This window comes from Mus pahari, chromosome 1 (assembly GCF_900095145.1).
Source record: "Mus pahari chromosome 1, PAHARI_EIJ_v1.1, whole genome shotgun sequence".
NCBI classification, from domain to species: domain Eukaryota; kingdom Metazoa; phylum Chordata; class Mammalia; order Rodentia; family Muridae; genus Mus; species Mus pahari.
This window is the reverse complement of record NC_034590.1, coordinates 137,050,197-137,066,724: the sequence shown is the minus strand read 5'-3', so window position 1 is coordinate 137,066,724 and position 16,528 is coordinate 137,050,197. Positions and strand designations below refer to the sequence as shown.

The following is a 16,528-nucleotide window of genomic DNA, read 5'->3' as shown; positions in this document are numbered from 1 at the left end:
TCTCTCTCTCTCTCTCTCTCTCTCTCTCTCTCTCTCTCTCTCTATATATATATATATATATATATATATATATATATATATATATATATATATATCAAGAGCAAAAAGCCTCAGTGTCACAGATTTTGAAATATCAAGCCCCAATAATTCTAAGTTACTTTACTCAACAATGCCACCATTAGGTAAGAGAACTGAATGGGGTCTCTTCACCTCCCCCAATCCCTGGTTTTGGACTAAAAATAAAAACTGATCTATAATTTACATATGCAAAATGACCCACGTTCTCTGTGAAGTTTGCGTTCTAGTAAACACGGGGCTTTATCATCATAAACCCAGTTTTAAAGGTCCCAAATGCTTCAGTATTTGTTTCCTGTAGAGAAATTGACTTTTAGTTTTTTTGAATACAATTCTGCATTATAGTCACATTATTTTAGTCAAAGTTGAGTATTAATATCACAAAGCTGTTATTAAGAATTAAGCTAAGGGGCTGAGGAGGTAGGTCAGTGGTTAAAAGCATTGGCTGTGTTCTTAAGGTTTGGTCTCCCGCACGGACACTGTGGCTCACAATTAACTCCAGTTCCCAAGAGCTCCAACACCCTCTCTGGCCTGTTAGGGTATTTCACACACATCAGTGCACATACATGCAGGCTAACTACCTATATATACAAAATAAAATAAACTAAGGAAAACATCACAATGCAGTATTTCCTGATCCGATAAAAGCATTCTGCTACATTTTTACAAACAGTATGCTCCAGTAAGAATATGATTTAGTACATAAAGCAGTGGGTGCTAATTATTTGGTTTTTGTGTCCTGTACCTGATGCTGTGCAGAGCCATCTGTGTGCGGCTATGAAGGTGAGTTCTGGCAAGTCAACAGTTATTGTATGCAAATAAATGTCTAGCCTTCTGTCAGACAGGACAGAAGGAAGGGAGGGAAACACCTGAAAAGATTACTTCCTCCTGTCACAAAGGTATAAAATGAAAGAGACTTCCTCCTGCCCAGGTATAATGAAAGGGCCATTTTTTCTTCCTTCTCTGTCTGAGACAGAGGAGTCAAGAGGGCAAGGAGCTGGGGGAGGTGAGGATTCTGTCAGAGTCGGCTGCTTCTCCGACAGGCTGGGAGTGGCCAGAAAAATCGGCTATCAAGGAGACTCCAGAGAAGCTTTGCAATTTTATGAGGTCCCATTTGTCGATTCTTGATCTTACAGCACAAGCCACTGCTGTTCTGTTTAGGAAGTTTTCCCCTGTGCCCATATCTTCCAGGCTTTTCCTCACTTTCTCCTCTATAAATTTCAGAGTCTCTGGTTTTATGTGGAGGTCNTTGATCCACTTAGACTTGAGCTTTGTACAAGGAGCTAAGAATGGATCAATTCCGCATTCTTCTACATGATAACCGCCAGGTGTGCCAGCACCATTTATTGAAAATGATGTCATTTTTCCCCTGGATGGTTTTAGCTCCCTTGTCAAAGATCAAGTGACCATAGGTGTGTGGATTCATTTCTGGATCTTCAATTCTGTTCCATTGATCTACCTGTCTGTCGCTGTATCAGTACCATGCAGTTTTTATCACAACTGCTCTGTAGTATAGCTTGAGGCCAGGCATGGTGATTCCCCCAGAGCTCATGTCTCTAGCTGCAAATGTAGCAGAAGATGACCTAATCGGCCATCACTGGGAAGAGAGGTCCCTTGGTCTTGTAAACTTTATATGACCCATACAGGGGAATGACAGGACCAAGAAGTGGGAGTGGGTGGGTAGGGGAGCAGGCTGGGGGGAGGGTATAGGGGACTTTTGGGATAGCATTTGAAATGTAAATGAAGAAAATATCTAATAAAATTAAAAAAAAAATAAAGGAGACTCTCTAACAGTCGCCAGGCTGCTGTGGTGGTCCTACCATAGCTTTACACCAGGCTAGGGGCCTCGGAGCTCTGTGACTACAGGTAAATACCTACAGCCTACCCTTCACCAAGAGAAGAGCAGAGCTGAGTGCTAACGTGGACCCCACAGTGGGTACCTCAGGAAGCCCGTCCCACGTTGTCACCTCTGTCCCCACTGCTATTCCCTTGCTTATGTGTTTCAGAGCCCTCCTAGCCTTACCCCACAGCAAGAACGCACGTACTAGGTGGCATTCTCGCACCAGCCTGCCCACATGCTTCCCGCCTGTCCCCGCTGCCTACTCTCTGTCATTCTGCCATGATCCACCCATAGACGAAGCACCAGGACCTTCCCAAGCAAGCACTTTCACCATCAATGATCTCATCCACCTTCATGGAACCCTGCAAAGCAGGTGTGACCACCTCTGCAGTTCACAGATGAGCTGACATCATGTACACGCACGCACAGCTTCCTTCTGCTGCTGCCCCGACGGTGGCGGATTGCACTGCACAGTCGGGCACGCTCTGTCCTGTGGCTTTCATGGAGGGAAAGAGGGTCTGGGCGAGGAAGTGGCGCTTCTAAAGCATGGGGAAGGTCACGTACGCACAGGCAGATTTTGGTAAAGAATTTTTCTTCCAACTTAAGGGAAAAAAACTTAATCTAATACAGTCACATTATTATATTAAAACTAAATACTAGGGGGGCTGAGAGATGGCTCAGCTGTTAAGAGCACTGATTGCTCTTCTGAAGGTCCTGAGTTCAAATCCCAGCAACCACATGGTGGCTCACAACCACCTGTAATGAGATCTGATGCCCTCTTCTGGTGCGTCTGAAGACAGCCACAATCTTAAATAAATCTTTGAAACAAAAACAAAACCACAACTAAGTATTAATCCCCCCCCCCAAAAAGCTTGTCCCTAAGAGGTAAATTGAGGGAAAGCATCTGAATGTCATGTCTTGACTCTGTAAAAACATTCTGCTAAATTTTACTTGTCAATATTGTGTTCTAGTAATGCTATTTTAGGGACTTGCATTTACTATTTCTTCGCCGAGTGAGGGTCATAGCGAATTTTTCTCTGGGAAAACTCGTCTCATTCCCAAGGGCCAAACACCATCTCTGGGTGCTGGAAGTGTAGCCCAGTGGTGGAGGCCTTACCTAGAATGCCCAAAGCTCCAGGTTCAATCCCTAGCAACGAAGAAGATAAACCCAGCCCCCAGCCTGCATGTCATGGCTAGCTTTTATGTCAACCTGACATCAGCAAGAGTCATCTGAGCTGGAGGCAACCTCATCCATTGTGGGTGGGGTCACCCCTGAGCTGGAGGTCCTGGCTTCTATAGGAGAGCAGGCTGAGCAAGTCATGGGGAGCAAGCCAGTAAGCAGCACCCCTCCATGGCCTCTGTATCAGGTCCTGCATCCAGTTTCCTGTCCAACTTGAGTTCCTGTCCTTAATTCCCTCAGCCATGGAATATTACCTGCAAGTGTAGGTAAAATAAGCCCTTTCTCTCCAAATTACTCTTGGTCATGGTGTTTCGTTACAGCAACAGAAACCTAAGCAAGACCCTCTTTCGCCATCTCCCAGTGTCCTCCAAGGCTGCTCCTCATCCTCTTACCTAATCGCCCACCAAGGCCCCCTGCAGCTTGCTCCCTCTCCCGCCATTGTCCTGCGAGTAGCTTGCACCTGCTCCCATCTGAGCAGACCCCTTATATCCACTCTGTATAAAAATCTGAGAGCTCTGTCCTCTCCATCTTGGACAGGGCCGTCCGTGTCTGAGGGCCTCAAGTATACAGGGCAAGTTCCATTCCAGCCCCCCTCAGGGAGCAGAACTCTCATATTTGTCTCCTTTCGAGGTGTTTGTGAACGCGCCAGGGACTCAGCTCATGGCCTCATTTCACAGCTGAGCAGGACTCTGGGCACAGAGAGGTGCCAGTAACCGACTTAGCTCTGTCATTCAAGGGGCTGGCACGCATCTCGGAACCTCCCACAAGTCCTCGGCCCCTGGACACTAACAAGCTCCCTCTGGCTTCTGTTAGAAGCTCATCTCCACACCCACCAGGAATCAGACCTCCTGGGGCCTGGCCCAACTTGGGCATCGGCAGTGTCAGACGCTCCTGAGTGGATTCTGTCCTGCAGCCAGGAGTGAGAACCACACAAAGTTCTCCCTGGCTTCTGAAGTCGAGCTGAGTTAAGACATAAACAACCCAAGCACCCTTGGGGCTTAGGTCACTTCAGGTGCCTTCCGGGTCAAGTACCTGAGCTGCAAAGAGAAGCATGTTAAGAAAACTGGGGGACCCAGGGACCCCCTGTTTCTTTCTCTGGTGACTGTTTTATTGGGCCATCCATGGTCAGTGCTGCCTATCTCCTGATTTTTATTTTTATTTTATTTTATTTTATTTTTTTGTCCTTAAAGAAGCTAACACAAAAGGAAGAGGAGGAGGAGGAAGAGGGGGGAGGGGAGAGGGGAAGAGGATGAGGAGGGNAGGAGGAGAAGAAGAAGAGGAGGAGGAGGAGGAGGAGGAGGAGGAAGAGGAGGGGAGGAGGAAGAAATTGTTATGTATATACAAAATGAAGCAATTTTAAATATCCTGGCAATGAACTCAAAACAATGCATTGGAGAAACAGTACATCACCCCTCCCCTGCTATGTTCCAGGCAACGACACCTGACACCCCTCTGTTCCAATGTCATCCCCATTTCGATCAGTTTCTTTTTCTTGTCCCCTCAGGGTTCACACGCTCAGGCTGTCCTTGAACTGTGTAGGTGACCTTGACCCTCTCCCCTTGCTTCTGGGCACAGCAGCACGCCTGGCGCTGCTGGGCTTTGTACACACTGGGCTGGCGCTCCACCAACTCACCTACATCCCAAGGCCTCCAGTTTATTTGACAGTGGCTTTCATCTTGCAAAGCCATTGAAGAAAAAAAAAAAAACACCATATAACTCGATATTTAAAAAGATCTAACTTGTTGCATATTAACTTGGTCATCCTTCACAATGGCTCTGGAGGCAGAGGCAGGAAGCTCTGGGTTCCAGGCCAGTCTGGTCTACAGAGCAAGTTCCAGGTCAGCCAGGGATATACAGAGAAACCCTGTCTTGAAAAACCAAAACAATAACAACAAAACCAAGGAATCAAACAAAAACTAGAACAACAACAAGGACAGCAGCCCAAACAACATCCCACATCCTCCTCGAGTGAGTAGCTTGCAGAACCTTTCTACTGAGCAGTGTTCATCCTTAAAGAGACAGGTTGAGAGCTCTCCTAGGGCCTAGGCTGTTTCTAGTGTACTGGAGATTTCCTCCTAAGCCTTAAACATTAGAATCCCTTCAGGCTGGTGATGGGGTGTGAGTGTGCATCTCCGGGTGTCTCTGGAGAACTGTGGGTACAGTTCCTTCTCATAGCACTAATGCTCCTTTACCCACCTTATCCAAGGGGGCCACAGGACTTGCAGAGCATAAGAGGGCAAGTCAACAAGGCTCTGGATCCCTGTTCCTTCTGTGGGGTGTATACCAGGCTCCACCCTGGGTGTAGGATTAGCAAGACCTGTTCATGAGACTTAATGGAAGGGCAGGCTTTCCCAGGAGAGGCCACCCAGCACTCAAGGGTGGGAGAAGGGTGTGTCTTGGTAGCAAAGGGGTGTGGTTCTTCTCAGGAGAGTATCAGAGGAAGGGGACACTATCTCACTGTCCTATCTTAAAGAAAGAAGCCTGTTTTGTTAAGGCCTTGAGCGGAGTCTCACTGGGTTTCCTTCCAATGGGCCTGCTGCCTTCCCCATTCATTCTTCTCACCAGATTAAAGGAAGAGATTTGGGTCTGTCTGGCTAAGATTTAAAACCAACATTTAGTTGTAGCATTTCTTTTTACTTTGGCAGCACTGGGGATTGAACCTAGGGCCTTACAAGCAAACACGCCACCTCGGAGCCATATCTCTGGCCTTTTGTTTACATTTTATTTTGACACAGGGTCTCCCAAATTGTCCAGGATGGCCTTAAATTCTATTGGTAGCCTAGACAGGCCTTCAATGTGTAATTCTCCGGCCCCAGTCTGGAATTACAGCCTGTGCCACCAGGCCTGGCTGGAACCAACATTTTAAAAAGTCAAATGGCAAAAATCACCTACAGGGCACAGAAATAAATAAGGGAATTAAAACCTTAAATGTTCACAAGGACTACCTTAAAGGCTGTGACTGAACAAAGGGAAGGGCCATTTATTTCTTCACATCTTAAAAAAGATGTACAGAAAGCACTGGGGCAGAAGTAGGGCCGACCACACTCCCAGAATCCCCAGCCCAGGTTCTACCCACAGTTCCAAGGAGTCCACTGAAACCAGACTGAATAAGCTTGACCAAAAGAGTCTGCCTCCACCCTCTGGCAGGCTTCTTAACAAGCAGCGAAAGGGACAAAGGAGGTCGCCTGGAGCCATAAAAAAACTTTCCAAATAGCCTGAGTACCCTCCTGAGGATAGCTGTTACCCTCTCTCGCACACTACACCGCACCCCTCTCTGCATCCAGAGTCACATTGATGACGTCATTGAAGCCCGCCTTCAGGAGAGAAAGCAGATACTGCCCCCTGCACGAGAAGTGGAACAGGAGTTAGCGCATGTGACACAGTCGGTCAAAACCACCTGCTTGTTTTACCCAAGTGGAGAGAGAGATCAAGTATGACTATCACTTGCAGAGCAAGCGACTCGGGAGAACAGGCAGGTAGAGAACACGCCACAGCTGGACCGATCGATGTGAGACCAGCAAGCGGCAGGGCCCACTTCGGTCCCACAATTCTGCCTTTTGCTGTGAAGCCTGTGCCCACTGTTAGAGCCAGCGCAGGGGGCTCTGAAGATGTGACTGACCAGGAAATCGGCTGGTCCACAAAGCAAGGGACAACGGGTCTACAGAGGCTCTATGTAGCATGACTCCTACCTCTTGTCACAGGTGGGTGGGTGAGGCACAGGACCCTAACACCTCCTTGAAGGAGGTGATGGCAATCATTTGATAGAAACGTCAAACACTCTTGGGATTGAGAAGAGGACAGAGGAAAGGGCTGGAGATGGCTCCATGGTCAAGAGCTTTTGCTGCTCTTCCAGAGGACTGGAGTTTTGGTTACTAGCATTCCTAGCAGGCATTTCACAACAGCTGCAGGGTATCCAGCACGCTCCTCTGGATTCTGGACTCTACATGTCTGCACTCACATCCACATACCCATAGACATACATAATCAAAACAAACAAACCGAACCAAGAAAGGAGATGATGAGAAATGATTTTAAAAAGGACAGAGAAATTCCATTGGATCCATCAGTGAACAGCGATGTAGAGTAGAGAGTCACAGGATGAAGAACCTGTATTCATAGACACAGGAAACGCTTTCAGGCCCAGAGAACAGGGCTTCAAGCAAAGCCCCGGGCTGGGGAATCAGGCCTAGGATGGAGCAGGCAGGCGCACTGCCCTCTTGCACAGTTGTCTGGCCTCTCATTCCCTCAAGCCCTGGGAAAATCCATGTGGTTTCCTCAGGAGTCAGGTCAGATGGTAACAGAAGCAGACAATGGTGTATGTCATAGTTGTCCTCAAAGAAAGGTTCAGAATTAAAAACAAAACAAAACAAAAAAACAGTTCTAAAGTTAAGGGGGAAAGTATTTGAGGAAACAGAAGAGCAGAAAAATCTTGCCAACCATCCCTAGCAGAACAAAACCATAACCTAGGGAGAAAAGGGAAGAGCAGGGAGACATTGTTTCCAGGGCCGAAGTCTGGCTTGTCACACAAAGCAGGGAACCAGCTGTGCGGGAATTTTGAAGTGAGCCGCTGAATGAATGAACCTTCCGAATTCAAGCATTTCTGCAGTTTTCCATCACTCTCCCTACAAGTCCCTAATTGTCACCGCAGCTTAAATTCACCACCCCTAGCAAAGATTCCTTTCCCAATGTCACAGTCTCCAGGGAATACCAAAGAATAATTCCCCAGAGGAACAGCCCTGTGTGTGTGTGGGGGGGGGGAGGGGGCTGAAATCCCTTTTACCATCTAGAAGGAGACTATTTTGGCTATTTCTCACAGTTACTCTAATGTATTGTAGGTTCCAGCTGCTATTTCCTGGTGCCCAGATAAGGTCCTAGCAGTGTCACCACAGGACAAATACCTACGGCTGCTCGTGTGACTGCTGAGGTTGTGTGTGCGGGGAGAAACATGGACTCACTGTGGGGACCAACAGAGGTGTCCAGCCCTAAAACTTATGCCATACCAGGGGCATCCCTCTCACACTGTCCCTGGGGCAGATCTGGAAGCCACCTAGAGCCTGGTACTAGCGGGAGAATCTGGTGGCGCGGGGCTTCTTCGTGTTTTGCAACTTTTTCCTGTAAGCTACATTGTTGGAATGGTTTTAAGGGCAAACTGTTCCTCCTCCCCCACTGGCCTCGACTTCCAGGTCTCCACCCTGCAGTGTTGTAAACACCAGTGCATCACCAGGCTGATTCACCCCCTGCAGGCAGAGCACCAGGGAGGGTACATGCTATGCAGACCCAGCAGGTACTGTGGTATCTGCCAGGGCACGGGATAACAAACCAGCCTTTATCTTCCCAGTTGGCAGGAGCAGGCAAACAGGCCACACCCCCAAAGTTTTCCCCAGCTGGAATACAACCCCCTAGCCCATCAAAAATACCGAACTAGAGAGAATCAGCTGTACCTTGGTAGGTCTCTGGACTTAGGCAGAGGTTGACCGATAACAGAGAAAGAAAATTTAAGAGCTGACAGACAACCATAGCATTACAAAGACATTAAGCACTAGGTTAGTGAGCCATTGGAAACGCTCGGCTTCTCTCCCTCCCCCTCATTTCAGCTTGTCCCTCTTCTTGTAGGAGACTCTAACCCACATCTGTGGCAGAGGAACAGCACACCTGGGACTAAGGGGCAGCGGATATGAGAGAAAGGCACTCGGAAGAGGGCAGGGATGGGAAACGAGGACTGGGTGTGCTTTAATCAATGTTTTCACAAAATGATTTGCAAAGCTGATGGGGTTTATCCACTCAACCAGATGTTATGTGAATAAATCCAGAAGCCATGGGATTCACCCTTGGTTCTAAATAACAAGAGCATTTGAATTTTTAAAATCCCTTTTCTTTTCTTCTCTCTCTCTTTTTGGTGTATGTATGTATGTGAGTGTGTATGTACACAGGTCAAGCAGGTATATTCCTCTCTCATTCTTCTCTCTCTCTCTCTCTCTCTCTCTCTCTCTCTCTCTCTCTCTCTCTGTATTCACTATGTAGCCGTGGATATTCTGGAGTTCACTATGTAGACCAGGCTGGCTTTGAACTCATACATATCCACCTGCCTCTCCTCTCAAGTGCCAGGATTAAAGGCTGCGCCACCCTGTCTGGCCCTACTATCTTTTGAGATAGGGTCTTTCCCTGAATTCTCTGATTGGTTACAATGATTGGCCAGCACTCTTCAGAGTCCACCTGCCTCTGCTCAAGCAATGCTAAAATTACAGATATCTACAGCCACCCACCCCTGGCTTTTCCGTGGGTGCTGGGGATCTGAGCTTAGGTCTCTGCTGCAGGCAGTTTACCCACTGAGACATTCCTCCAGCCTCAAAAAGGTATATTCAAAAATGCAAAAGATCACTTGGGAGAGAAAAACCCTTCTTCAGTGACATGAAGTCACAGAAAAAGAATGCAAGTGAACACAGGGCTTGAGGCTTTTAATAGCAAATCACATCTCTGAATGCTTATTTCCAGCCTGGCTCCTTAAATAAAGGTTTACGTGGTGAAGAAGTAATGAAGTCTACAACCTCTGACCCCAGAGGAGCTGTCAAGGATCATTCACGGCTGGCCTCCCATACAATGAAGCAGAGCCGGGACTTGAGAAGTTTAAAGTTCCGGCTAAGCTAAATCTTGCAAACACCGCTCCCAGACCCTTGGCAACGCTTTCCTGTCTGTAGTCTACTTTCTATCTTCTGATGAGAGAAGACTGAAGAATACTGCTTAGTTTGAGTTCCAGTTGTCACTGGTCCTAAGAACGGCTGGGATGAGGAATCTGGTCACCGTATTTTTAAAAATCCTCAAAATAGAAACATAATTTTTAAGTGGGGCGACCACTTGTCTGTAGAAAACTTCCTGCCGAGACCACTAGTGCTTAGACACAAATGGGCAACATATATTTTTAAAATGTCTGGTTTTAGTCTTTCTAATGAACCTCAGCCTCAAAGCTGAACCCAATCTTGTCTTCTAAACACGACCATATTTTGCATAAAGAATATGAAAATGAATGGGATAATGAACAGCTCACTCAGAATACATTTCACAGAGATGCCAAGAAAGGAAAAAAAAGAGAGAGAGAGAATCTTATATTGTTTGGCCTGAGAATGTCTATAGCAGTTTGAATTGATCCTCTAATATCTGATTTTCAGATCCTCAACCAAGTTTTTATTAGCAAAGTCTACTCAAGGGAACTTTAATAAAAATTTCCAGAAAAGAGAAAGAATTTCTAGCTTCCATGAATCTAAGACCTATGCTAATATTCTTCATGCCAGATCAACTCAAACAGCTTTTGACAGGAAAGAAGCCCAAAGCAGAGACTCGGCCCTTTGGTCAGTCCTTTCCTTCCCAGCCTATAGAAACCTCTCAGAGACTACACAAAGGAGAAGAACTGAAATTCTCTAGAACACAGGAAGAAGGCACAGCCTGGAGAAGGGGAGCTGTCCATGGATGGATGCCTCAAGCGCCCTGAAAGCCACTTAAGAGCAGAAGTGCAAACCGTTAAAAAAAAAAAAAAAAATGGCAATACTCACCATGGGAAGTCCCAGAGCAGAGGATTTCCGAAGCCTGGTGGCAAGGGCTGTGCTGGCTTTGTGCCAGCGCTTAGAGTCACCGCAGCAGAAATCTGCAGCCCAGGGTTTGTCTGCCTTGCCCCAGCACAGGAGCCCTTCCTTCTCTCCTCCTTCCTCCGCCCACAGAGGCTGGTACTCACTGGAAGGAATTGCCAGCCCAGCTGAGCTTCAGCCCTAATCTTGCTCACTTGAAACCTGATGCTTAACCCATTGTGACTGGGCGAGTCTTGGAGGAAAGCGTGTTTGGAAGGGGATGCTGGCAGCGGGTTAAGACCAAGCCCTGAGAGTTAATGCAGCAGGCAAGCCCTGAGCAGCGAGGAGGATCTTTCCCAGCCTCTCCAGGGGTGGGGATCAACTCCAGGGTTATGCTTAGCCACACTGGCAAGACTCCAAAACCCAGGGTCTTCTAGTTATAACTAGTGTTGGTATTTTGACAGTTACAAAACCCAAAACTACTTGGCCTTACCAAAACAAAACAGACGAACAAACAACAGCCCTGTCAAAGACCATTGCTATTAAGAAAAATTACTATATTTATGACCTTCGGTGTGGAATGAGCCTTCAATAAAAATTAATATCTAAGTTTTATTGAAAGGTGAACGCACAATCTAGTTAAATCCAATACATACACACAGCTAATGCTAGGAAGGAAGTGCATGGTACCATAAAGAGATATAAGGTATTAAAGAGATTAATTTGACTCAATGAAACAGTGCACAATAATATGCATTAAAAAATACATAAACACAACCGTCATTATGACCATTAAGAAACTTAACACATGGTAAAGAAAAAAACTATCACCATAATTCCTATCTTAAAGGACATCTTGTTTTTAACTATTCCACTTCTCAGGCATTAGTAAATTTGCCTGAAATAAATAAATAATATATTACTTATATATACAATAATAAGTATATCACAATACATTATATGTATGTGTGTGTGTGTGTGTGTCCCCATACATCTCTTGGTCTGTTTTGTCACGCCATCTTATCAGCTATTACATACATTGTCAGTGTCAACACAAGACAGTCTTGCCTTAGCCAGTGTGAGCTTGTATTTTGCCATCTGAGAAGAGGGAGGAGAGGCCAGCAACTGAAATAAAAGGAACCCCCCTCCGCCCCAGCTCCTACCTGTATTTTCATGTTAAGAAATTCGGTTTTACCCTTGGCTTTTTCTGACAGCCTGACGACAATTCTTATGGGAGAATACAAGGCTCAATAAGAACACGCAGGCAGCTAACACCCTATTACAAACAGAATCAAGAGGCCCTGGGAAGTCTCGGAATGTCCGAGAGTTTTCTAAGCAGTCTGAGCTCTGCTGGTGGGGCCAGGGTAACCAATGACGGGGCCGGGACTCACCATCATGAACACACTGTAGCTCAGCTGTGTCCTTTTCTAAAGATGTTCTCAGAAAACACCCAGCAATTGTAGGCAGGCTAGTCAATGTGGAGGAGTGTTTAAACTTGAAATTCCAGCTGCTAGGCTCGCAGTGGGCTCAGAGTCCTGTTTGAGAAATGCGCCTGCCCAGAAAAAATATTTACCCAACCTGGTGTGGGCTGTGGGTGCTGCAGCTAGCTTTGCCTGCTCTGCAGGAGTCCCGGGCTCCGGCTGCTTGACCTGGTCCTTATCAATGCTCTTTGTACCTCATGGGAGATCAGCATAGAGACAAAATCCACAGCCAGATCACTGAAGCCCTCTGACAGTGACTGAAGCCATTACAAAAGCTGTACACTTCAGCTCCTGTTTCTGTGAAATTACTCTTAGGAACAGGAGAAAAAGGGCAAAAGGAAGAAGTTCTCTGCATTGCCATCTTCCACGAGGGAAGGCGTGGCTACTTTCATTCCAAACACCCCAACAAAAAAAGGAAGAGTAACCAAGCTGCTGGAAATATGGCAAGGGGGATCGGGAAGTTGTCACAAAGATAAATTTAGAAGTTATTTTCCATGAAGGCTGGGCAGACTACAGACAGCATTAAAGCCAAGAGCTGTGTACCAAAATGTATGAAAACTTACTGAAACCCTAGGTTTGTCTGAAAAGGAAGGGAAAATGCTCAAAATAAGACCTGTTATGCGGTGGGGGGAGCCAGGAGGTGATGGTGCATGCCTTAAATCCCAGCACTCAGGAAGAAGCAGACATTGGCAGATCTTGAGTTTGAGGCCAGCCTGGTTTACAATGCAAGCTCTAGGACAGCCAGGGCTACAGAGAAACCCTGTCTTGAAAAACAAACAAACAAACAAACAACCCCCAAACAAACAAACCAATCCCCCAAACAAACCCCTAAACATCAAAAACCTGTAAGTACCCCCCACTCCTATTTCCCCACAAAATTTATGAAGTTTATCAAATTACTTTTTAAAAATGGAATTAAAAGCTCTTTTTATTTTATGTGTAGCTGTGTTTGCTGGCAGATATGCATGTACCACTTGTATGCCTGCTGCCCATAAAGGCCAGAGGAGGGCATCAGTCAGATCCCCTGGAGCTGGGGTTAGAGATGGTTGTGAGCTGTCATCTGAGTGTTGGGAACCAAACCCAGGTCCTCTGCAAGAGCAGCAAATGCTCTTCAACCGCTGAGCATCTCTCCAGCCACAACCATTCTTAGTGTTTAATGTAGTCAGTAATGTATGAGCAGTCATCGTAAGGAAGCAGACCTCTGAAGAAAGATACACTCATCTATCTACAAGAGGGAGGGGCCACAAAGGAGGGAAGGAAACTATTAGCAAGCACAGAGATGGTAACTGGCCAGAAAAGTCACTTAACCATCCTCACCCATCCGTTCCATTTAACTGTTAGGAGAGCAAGCTTGCTCTACCGTCTCAGCACCTGGCAGGGTTCCATAGGCACCAGAGCAGGGGCTCATGAGAGGGACAACAGGTCTGTCCTCTGACGTCTGACTTGCACTTTGTGTCTTAATCAACGTTCTTCTGAACCACATGTAAGAGCACATGCCTATGATCCCAGCGCTCAGGAGACGGAAGCAGGACTGAGTTCAAGGCCAACCTGGGAGACCCTGTCCCAAAAGAACCAGGAAACAATGCATGACAAAGTTCCCAGCTTGTCTTGTCTTTCCTTACATCTGTCTTGTGAAGAAGAGGGGACACGTGTTATTATCTTCATCTGACAAATCCACCACTTGGTATTCGACTTCTGAAGGAGTCCTAAGCTCTAATTAAAGTTGCACAACATTAATTAGTGTTTAGAGAGGTATCAATCAGGGTAGCCGTTTGCACCATGACTTGGGAACTTGGGCGAAGAAGAGCAGGCTGTCCCCATTCTGAAACCCTGAAGACACCCAGCCACTGTTCTCATCTGGGATCCTTGCTTACCGCCTAGCTAGTTACCGAGGAGTCAAGAGCAATCAATCTATGATGAAGCAAGCTCACGAGAGCAGATTCCAGTCACTAGGAACGTTCTGAATGAATGCATACAGACTGGGCCAGCAGACAAAATGGTAGAGCTGAAACTCTGCTGAGAAGAGACAGTCATGGCAGTGACTGATGCAGAGAGGGGCAGGCGCCAAGAAGGATGCTGTAGGTGGAAGGGGTATGGGCTAGGCTTGCCCAGGTCAGCAAGCAGAAGACCACCAACTCAATGCGAACCTCAGACACCAAATACTTCTGTGGTGTAAACTTATGCTCTATTTTAGCCTTCCCTGACCACACAGCAGACCCAGGCTTCCAGTGTATACAATCCCAGAGGGCAGAGATTCATGCCTGCCTTGTTCACCGCTCACTATATTGCCGGGCACACAGTAGGTACTCAGTAATTGCTGTGTTCTAGTACAGACTAGCGCATGGCACATAGTAGGTACTCAGTAACTGCTGCGTTCTGGCATAGTTTATTTCTTAAACTGGGTAGTACAGATAAATTTGCACACTCCTTACGTAATCTTTACCCCTACGCCAGGACTGTATCCTAAGAATTTACAAATCACGGCACCAACACACTCATTTTAGAATGCACCTTTTGTCTGTTCTATCTCAGGAACTTCGTGGAGAATATGGAGTACAGGAGGACTCAGGACCACCCCTTACCCAGCTAGAACCCTCAGCAGTATTAGCGTGTGGTCAACCTGTCTGATGGCAGCGGACTGTTGTTTAGTCTTGCAATGCTTCTTATTGGCCATTCCTCCTTGATTCATAAGAACATGAGAGGTGTTGCCTATTCATGTTCTATGAACCCCAAACAAACAGTTAGATTTAGGGAAAGGGTTGCGGGGGGGGCACGTTTAGGGGAAGGCTTCTTTAACGTTTCTATACAGCTACTCTGAAGCCTATGTATTATTGTGGCATGTGTAATGTGTGCACTAAGAGTTAATATCTAAGATGGGAGTAAAAGAACCTTAAGCCTGCTGACTGCCACCCCATCTAGTAAAGACAAGATCTCAGTGATGGGGGTTGGAGAGATGGCTCAATGGTTAAGAGCACTGACTGCTCTCCCAGAGAACCTGTGCTCAATTCCCAGCACCCACATGGCGGCTCTCAACTGTCTGTAACTTCAGATCCGATGCCCTCACAAAGACAAACATGCAGGCAATTATACACCAATGCATATAAAATAAAAAAATTATAAGATCACTCAGTGAATTAAGTTACTCAAAAAATACTGATATTAGGGAAATACAAAAATGTCTGGGCTCTGTTCACTACACCCCCCTTTCCATGACTAGTCCCATCAAATAAAACTCCTAAGAATTGGTTTTTAGCATCTAGACTGGTTGCCCATCACTCAGAGAGAGAGAGGTCCAAGTTGAATTGACTATGCCTTATGCTTATATCAACATTCAAGATTTTTACTTTTCTGTCCCAACACATCAACAGAACTTTGAGGTAAAGCAAAGTCTGGCCAGATGGCTCGGGGGTGGGGGTGAGGTGGGGGTTGGGGGGCTGAGGCAGTTACTGCCAAGCCTGGGCCATCTGAGCTCAATACCAGGAACTACACCATGGATAGTGAGCATTGAAAAAGATATCCTCTGATACCCCTCCCACTAAATGTGTGTGTTGTGTGCATGTGTGTTTGTGTGTGTATGTATTTGAAGGCGAGTGTTTCTAATGGATTAAAGAAGAAACAACTTTAACCAGATAGAAAACTGCCGTGAAATTCTACTTCTCTACGCTACTTACTATGACCTTTCAATTAGTAAAGAGAAATAAAGAAGCAGTTTGAACTGAGACATGCCCTGCCTCCTCTTTCTCCCTCTGAGCACACTTACCTGGGGCACGGCCATTAACTTTTGTGGTATAAGCCATGCTGGCTCAAATCCAAGGAAGGACACAGCAAACAGTGACAACTTGTGCGAATGTCATGCAGCAAGTTCCCGAAGGCTCTCCACCTGAAACGGTAAAGAGAGCCCCATCAGATGGCTAGAACAAACCTCCATGTCTGTGGATGGAGATGCCTACTAGCGGAGAAAACAGATTAGAAAGAAAAGAGACAGGCTGGGTGCTGCAGGAAGCCTGGTCCTAAAGTATCTAGAGCAATGACATACCCACAGACCCACTAGTGCCCAGGCCTTGAGAACGCTCAAAACAATCCACTCACGGGAGAGAAAAGTGACTGCCACACACCAACTGCTTAGGAAATGGGACACCTGACACATATCCCCTTCAGTATTCTTTACATTTTAAAATTAATGTAATAGATACATTATACATACATGTGCGCATGCACGCCCACACGCACATACATTCTGAAGCTCACTGCTTTTTTTTAAAAACTGGTCCAATAATTTCATGTACCCAACTGCAATCTATCTTTCTTTCTTTCTTTCTTTCTTTCTTTCTTTCTTTCTTTCTTTCTTTCTTTCTTTCTTTCTTTCTTTCTTTCTTTCTTCTTTCTTTCTTTCTTT

General features: G+C 46.2%; 1 protein-coding gene across 9 annotated transcripts in view; it reads right to left on the bottom strand.

Annotated features, from left to right (window-relative positions):
- The window catches only part of Kank1 (KN motif and ankyrin repeat domains 1), a 190,125-nt gene that overhangs the window by 40,525 nt on the left and 133,072 nt on the right, over positions 1 to 16,528 (bottom strand). For 7 of the 9 annotated variants that reach the window (XM_021195604.1, XM_021195613.1, XM_029536852.1 and 4 more), the window contains one exon: positions 15,893 to 16,012. In XM_021195604.1, coding sequence (XP_021051263.1) covers positions 15,893 to 15,929 — 37 coding nt within the window. In that variant the 5' untranslated portion in view covers positions 15,930 to 16,012. Of the gene's footprint in view, positions 1 to 10,639; positions 10,818 to 12,042; positions 12,142 to 15,892; positions 16,013 to 16,528 lie in introns of those variants that run through there. The other 2 variants (XM_029536863.1, XM_029536871.1) reach the window with 2 other exon arrangements.